The 7,541-nt window shown below is 41.1% G+C and overlaps 1 protein-coding gene across 3 annotated transcripts in view; it reads left to right on the top strand.

Moving 5' to 3' along the window:
* Positions 1-221: 221 nt before the first annotated feature.
* Positions 222-7,541, top strand: part of afg1lb (AFG1 like ATPase b) — a 31,583-nt gene continuing 24,263 nt past the window's right edge. Inside the window, exons 1-5 of one of the 3 annotated variants that reach the window (XM_042220330.1) lie at positions 222-881; positions 1,103-1,410; positions 6,703-6,766; positions 6,862-6,963; positions 7,218-7,345. In XM_042220330.1, the coding sequence (XP_042076264.1) occupies positions 767-881; positions 1,103-1,410; positions 6,703-6,766; positions 6,862-6,963; positions 7,218-7,345 (717 nt within the window). In that variant the 5' untranslated portion in view covers positions 222-766. The remainder of the gene's footprint in view (positions 882-1,102; positions 1,411-6,702; positions 6,767-6,861; positions 6,964-7,217; positions 7,346-7,541) is intronic. The other 2 variants (XM_042220329.1, XM_005921647.3) reach the window with 2 other exon arrangements.

Genomic DNA, 7,541 nt, shown 5'->3' with positions numbered 1-7,541 from the left:
ATGTAAAATGAAGACTGACGTTAAAATACGGTCTGATTTCCTGACTTATCCGAGTTTAAAGATGAGATATATTTTTATTTAATTTCTCCACGTGAATGTTGTCCTTGCTAGAGCTAAAAATAAAAATTTCATAGTTTATTCTGAAGGCAAACCACGCAAATTTCGGTATCACCCAGTCACTTACTCTCGCCAGCTTGAAATGCCGTAGAGCTGAACTTCCGATCAGCTGAGGTTCAGCTGACGCTTCTCTGTCACCCCCCTGCTCGATTTATTTACAACCTGCCAGCGGGCACATTACACACATCGATTACTACACTACAGACACAAACGTGTTCATTTTACCCTACAACCCAGATCAAACACAGCTAATAATATAAAGTGACTGCTAGAACGGAAACTTGTTACTGTCACACCCCAAGCAACCGAAATATAGAAATTTAATGGTCAGTATTATATTATTCTCCTTGAAAGCCCTAGTTCACAGGGTTAGTTATAATAATTGGCAATCAATAACAGTTTATAGTCAAAAACGGAGAAAGAAAATCGACATAATACAGAATACAAAAATATAAATTTTATAAAAATGTATAATTATATTGTTCCTTTGACGCAAAATCTTATAGGTTTATGTGTATAGATACTATAGATTTGAGATACATTCGTGACATTTATTTAAATTTGAAGTATTCTAAACGCCCCTTCGTCGTGCTATTGCGAAACGCTTGTGTGGATGAATCTCAATAAAGTTTTAGCGTTTTGAAACATCATGGCGACTTACACGGCTGCTGCCGCTGTCAGTCGCTCACTGAAGTTTTTCCTCAAAGACTCTCCTTTGATTTCACGTCAGATTTGTCGTTTGTCGAGCAGTTTCTCTGGAAAAGGTAGGCGACTCTGCGCCAACGTGCAGTCTAACCCGTCCGGGAAATGTTTCAGACTGTATTTCCTCTATCTAGATTCCGTGTGCTACAACTACACATTTATTGCTACGACATGTTTTAATACAGCTTTACTGGAATCATATTATAACATCTAGATTATACTATATCGAGGCATATTTTATGTTTGCATGTAACACTGACGTGTTCTGGTGTAATGCTTCAAGGTTACAGTAGCTGGAGGGCATGCTGTTCATCTGCATCGTCCTGCTCGTCGGATCCTCCAGCAGCAGACACGTGTGGCTCCAGTGAAACTCTTGTGCACTTTGATAGCCTCGTTCAGGGTGGCTTCCTGAGGAGGGATGCCCAACAGAGACGGGTTCTCCAGCAGCTGGCCCAGCTGCAGCACACCCTCAAGAGCTACAGTAACAGTATCTACTTGAATCAAGACATTCTAAACTCAAAAGATGACAGCAGCCAACATCACAGTGGCACCAGAGCAGGCGAAAACAAAGGCAGTGAGCTCACTGAAAAGGTAATGACATGTTTGTTCATGTATCATCACAGAGAAGTTGTGCTGACCATGGTTGGAGTGAATAAGGCAGGTTTGGCTTTTCAGAGAAGCTACAACTTGCCCGTTTTTATCCCCAATATATACCACAGCTAGTCAGTTACTGCAAAAATCAGGACTTTTTTTCTTCACTCTATGTATACTTACTAATATAATACACTCTTCTATTAGGTATACCCCCCTTCCCCTTCAGAAGTGCATTATGGGCTAGATTAAACAAGGTGTTGGTAACATTTCTCAGAGATTTTCTTCCATATTAACATGATTGTATCACACAGTTGCTTTAAATCCATGATGCAAATCTCCTCTTCCACCACATCACAAAGGTTTTCTTTGAGTACAGCAAAATCACTGCCACGTTCAACAAACCAGTGTGAGAGAATTTGAGGTATGTGACATGGTGCGTTATCTTATTAGAAGCAGTGGTTACACTGTGGTCATAAAAGAGACATGGACATGGTGAACAATAATGCTCAGGTGTTCAAACAATGCTCATTTGGTACTAAAAGGCTGAAGATAATATCCCGCACACCTTTACCACCAGCTGGAACTGTTGATACAAGTCAGGATGAATCCATGCTTTCATGTTGTTTACACGAAATTCTGAACCTACCATTGAAATGTTGCAATAAGAATTAAGACTCATCAGACCAGGAAACATTTTTCTAATCTTCTATTGTCCAGTCTTGGTCAACACATGCGAATTATAGCTTCCATTTTCTGTTCTGAGCAGACAGGAATGGCACTTGATGTGGTCTTAGCTGCTTCAAGGTTGGACACGTTGTGTGTCTAGAGACGCTCTTCTGCATACCTTGGTTGTAACACATGGTTAAGTGTATGACACTGGTAAATGTCATCTTCTTCTTTCTTCATTTGATTGAGAGATACATTTTTTTTTTGTAGTTTTGCTTCTGTACACCTCAACCAAAGAGAGCTTGCGTAGTTTTGAAAACAAATATTTAGGTAAAATAAGATGAACTTAAATGAAAATAATGAGACAATGAGAAAAGTATTTTGGCATTGACATAAATGGTTCTCTGTAGAACTGAGTCACTTGTGATGACATAAATGCTAATAGAAGTAGGAGGATTAATCGCGAAGTGTGATGGGCTATACTCTCTGTTCAGATTCAGGCAAATGCTGCAAAACTTGATCGGTCAGCGCTTCACAGTGCAAACAGATAATGACCCAAAAGCAGTCCAAGTTTCTCCAGGCAAGGAAATGCAATACTCTTCAATGACCAAGTCACTCATCTGATCTCAACCAGCTTTTTTCAGTTACTGCAGACAAAACTGAATGTAGACAGACTCGAGGTCGCTGCAGTAAAGGCCCTAGCAGATCATCTCAGGGAGGAAACGCAGCATTTGGTGATGTTCATGGGTTTTAGACTTCAGGCATTGATGCAAAAGATTTTCATCACGTTATTTTGTCTAATTAATCTTGAACCTCTAAAAAGGGTACTATGTATAAAAAAAATAGTTGTAATTAACTTTGCATTAACTGTTTTTGGAATTTAAAGCTAAAAATCTGCACTTCAATCACATTTCGATTGTTTGATTTGAAATCCACACACACACACACACACAGTGGCGGTGTAAAAACAATTCTGTCTTTTAGTCACAAAATATTTTATCTCAGTTACCTTGTATTTATCAACTGGTTAAACTACGGGCATATCATACTGGCATAAAGGCCTGGATGACCTCTAATTCCCTACCTCTGAATTCAGACAAAAAAAGGTCACAGTACTCAGACCTAAAAAATCTTAGAAAAACAGTGTCTCACTAGAAATTCATTTTAGATATTTCACTTTTACATGACATTACCTTGGAAAATATCTAGCACTGCTTTCTTTCTTCTGCACAATGTCCTCAAAATTAGAAACATCCTGTCTCAGAGCAACACAGATTCCTCACTTGTAGGCTGGACTACTATAATTCATTAATATCAGGTTGTTCTAAAAGTTTCCCAAAAAGCCTTCAGTTGATCCAAAATGCTCCAGTGAGAGTACAAACAAGAGCGAGAAAGAGAGAGCATATTTCTCCTATACTGGCTTCTCTTCACTAGCTGCCTGTTAAAGCCTGAATTAAATTTAAAACCCTTCTCTCTGCTGATGGTTGCCCCTCCATAAACCTGGTTTTGCTAGAGATTTCTTCCTGTTAAAAGGGAGTTTTCCTTCTCACTATCACTGTTCTTGTTTATAAAGGGTCATGTGACTGTTGGGGTTTCTTTCTTTGTTTTAAACATTGTAGGGTTTTTACATTACAGTGTAAAATGCCCTGAAGCAACTGTTGTTGTCAATTGGTGCTATATAAATAAATCAAATTTATTGTAATTGAATGTAAAAAGTAAAAAAAATGCATTGTTCATTTAACTGTAATAATATATTTTATTGTACTCATGAAATATGATATTTGTTTTTATCAAAAGGTGCATCATCAAACCCTTGATTAATTTTAAACAACCTCATGTCGACATTTTTGAGCACCAGAGTTAAACGTAAGAACAACAGACTTCACTAGAGGTCTAATCACTGTGGCCTAAAGCAACTAGCGACTCAGTGTTTCACTGTATTTTAAACAAGTTTCATTTTCTGCGAGGAGACGGATGAGCCATGCGGACAAACATTTAAAACACTCTAAACTCGAGGTTCACTTTGAAGTTTTTTCCAGCGCTTTCAACCACATCTCACACAGTCTTCATCATCAGGGAAGCTAGTTTGTTACACTATTAAAATATACCTGCTCAGTAGCTGTTATAAAAAATAAAAAAAATAAAAAAGCTTTTCAGTATGTTGCATGGCAACAGACTGACAAGTGACAATTGAACAAACTCCATTCACCGATGAAAACCATGCAATACTGTTGAAAGCCTCGGGGAAAAAAGCTAATGAGACAGTCTTGAAGGGTATTTATACTCTTTTTCAGGGTCAAGACCAGTGTTATTTCTTCAAAATATTCCTACATAATAAATAAAAATTACAAAAACTGAAAGCATCTGATTTGCATCGTTTGGATTAGGATGCATTACGCTGGACATTATTTGGGGAACAGTTTAGGATTCATAAGGCAGCATAGATATGTCTGGATCCGGATTGTCGTTGGATTAAAAAGCACCACTGATATCTAACATATGGACGGACTTCACAGAGTCGACTTCCCTGTTCTCCTGTTGTATCATCGATGGTGGCCGTGGGGCTCAGGTCAAAGGGAGGGTAGGGGTCTGGGAAGTTTATTGTGCATGTGAGTTTTGGAACGGCATAATGCAGGGGGGCTGTTGTTGTTTTTAGGTCAGGGGAGCTGACTGTCTACTATTTGGTGGTGGGAGTTTTTTTGTTGGTTGGCTGGCACAGACACACAGAGTTAGGCACAGATTTTGGAAGGCAGCAGGGCAGACCTCCCGCTGGGCCCGTCCCGGCACCCCTCTCACTCTCTCACCGTCCCCGGGCAGTAATGAGGGGATCCCCATTGTCTCAGCCATTCTTGTCCTTTTTGCTTTTGATTTGGGACTCTGACAAATACTTTGGTGGTAGGCTATCAACACCACCACCACCAACCACCCTCACACCCACCCCTCTCCTTTTGCACCTTACTTCTTGCTCTGTCTGTCACACACACACACACACACACACTGACTGGAGTACTTATGCAATTATTCCAGTTTGAATCAGGTCATACCACTGTCCTTTTGGTGTCTGTTCTCTCTGTGAAAGTGCCGCCATTGTCCTCACTAACTGATCAAGTCTGTGAGGAGAGTACACTTGACTTAATATTGACCCAATGTGGCGTGGTTTTGCGGATGGTTGGCTGACAATGGGCCATTGTTCAGTGGGATCCACCCTCTTCAAGACAGACCTGCATCATGGAGTCCTCCTGCACATGGTAGGCCTCCAGCAGGACAGTTGTGTGAGTTAAACTTGACTCGGGCTCTGACGATCTTAGCCGACCATGCCTCTGCAAGTCATTTTTGGCAGTGGTCAAAGGAAGTTCTTCCTAAAGCCAAAATGACCATGTCCTGCATGTGAACTTTCCACTCATGTGCCAGTCTATATCCTGCAGCATGAGGTGAGACGAGGCCACAGAGCTCAGTTAGACAGAGTGGCTGAGGGACGGTCTTGTCCTTCGCCACTCTGCCGTAGCAGAATGGTTTCCAGCCACTGACAATTACCCCGCCATGCTAGAGGGCAGCTTGGGAAGTCAGGGAGAAGTCACACACTGTTATGCCAGAGCAAACAGGAAAGGCTTGTTGCTCTTCCAGTACTTCACATCCAGCCCAGGACAGGCAGTGGATGGAGGGGTGGGTAAAAAGTAGAGAGGGGTGGAGCGGGAATAGACAGAGAGAGAGAGAGAGAGGTTGGATAGCAAGCTTGTTTTTTAATTTAGATTTCAAACTGCCATTGTCCACATTTTACCAGAGTCAAGTGCCCCTTGTGCATGGACACTGAGTTCGGTGGACACCGAGTACCATCCTCTAACTAAATTAAATTTAAAGAGACCAGTACTTTTTTTGTTTAGTGAGTGATTAATTCCAAAGCTATTTGGTGTTGCCCGGTTACAGAGATGGACGATCCTGAACAACAGAGGTTTTTTTAAAGGCGATAAAAAGATCCATAATTTGGCCACCCATAGATATTCTTCACATTGTTATTAAAGATGATTAAGCTGACGGCACATTCGTTCACATGGCTTGGGTCCTTTTTGGCTTTACTCGATATTCTCAGCTTCCACACAGAAGATTTTTTTTTTTTTTTTTGAAGCAAGGACCTTTTGATAATAGGAGGCAGGCAGCACAATGACTTCCAGCAGCACCTCAATGCAACAGTACCGTATCACAATTAGCAGCGCTAAACAGGCTGCACAGACAAGTCCACTCCATCTCGTATGGAGCCTCATCCAGTCCTCTCCGTTTTGTCTGACAAATCCCTCCATTGTTCCTCTGATGATGCTTTTCTTTCGTGGGAACCCTGGCTTGTCTTGTTGATTAGATCCCCTTTGTCTTCCTCCCCTGCAGTGGGCTAGTCTGGAGATTGTGAAACCTCACACTGTAGTGGTGGCTTAATGCCTTAGCATACTTTGTTTATTAGATGATGTTTCAGACATTTATTGGAATCAATATGAAGAAGTTTTTTTAAGTCATTAGCTATAGAGTGGAAATAATCACTGTGAATAAATTTCAGCGATTATGTTGGTTGAGATTCATGTAAAAAAGCAAAAAAATACACTACAGTCATCTTAATTTTAATATTTTGTCCCAAAGGAGAAACCCATTCCACCACCACCAGCACCACCACCCAAAGGCTTCTATATATATGGAGATGTTGGTGAGCTTGGATACAGAAAAAGCTCCTATCATTATACAAACTAACATCTCTGTGGTTATCATAATAACTTTGGTTTGGTTTTCCCACCTTTTCAGGCACAGGGAAGACCATGCTTATGGATCTGTTTTACTCCCATGTGAAGAACAGTCGCAAAAAGCGAGTCCACTTCAACGGCTTCATATTGGACATCCACAAAAGTTAGTAGCATCCTCCCATTCCTCGGCTCTAACAGCCCAATGTTTCCTTGCATGACTTTGTAGAAGTTTTCCGACTCCCCGTGCACCGGAGATCCTATATTTATCCCTCTGTTTGTCCTGAAGCCGTCCTGCTAATTGTCTACCATTATGCACACAGGTGAAATTACTGCTTTATTCAGCACTGTCAGTGGGTTTTGGGTTGCCGTCGCAGGTGTGCTTTAAGATGTGCCTGACGTTTGTGTGCTGCTTTAAAGGGATCCATCGGAGGAAACAAAGCCTGCCAAAACGAAGGTTAGGGAAAATGTTCACCTATGACCCCATATCACCGGTTGCCATGGAGATCAGCAGTGAGACCTGCCTCTTGTGTTTTGACGAGTTTCAGGTGAGCAACCATGTCACAGGCACTGTTGTAAAGCGGAACATTACACAATGAGAATTTTAAATACTGTTACGTGTTTTGATATTTGTAACTACTGCACTTATATACTGACTAAAGCTGCTCCCTTATTCGCGAACGAGCACCACAGCGGATGGCTCAGTATGTCTGATGTGGATATATTTTTGTCCTGGATGCCTCG

Source organism: Haplochromis burtoni, unplaced genomic scaffold (assembly GCF_018398535.1).
Source record: "Haplochromis burtoni strain Fernald_Lab_line unplaced genomic scaffold, NCSU_Asbu1 Contig_47, whole genome shotgun sequence".
NCBI classification, from domain to species: domain Eukaryota; kingdom Metazoa; phylum Chordata; class Actinopteri; order Cichliformes; family Cichlidae; genus Haplochromis; species Haplochromis burtoni.
The sequence above is the reverse complement of the archived record's forward strand: the minus strand, read 5'-3'. Positions and strand labels throughout refer to the sequence as shown.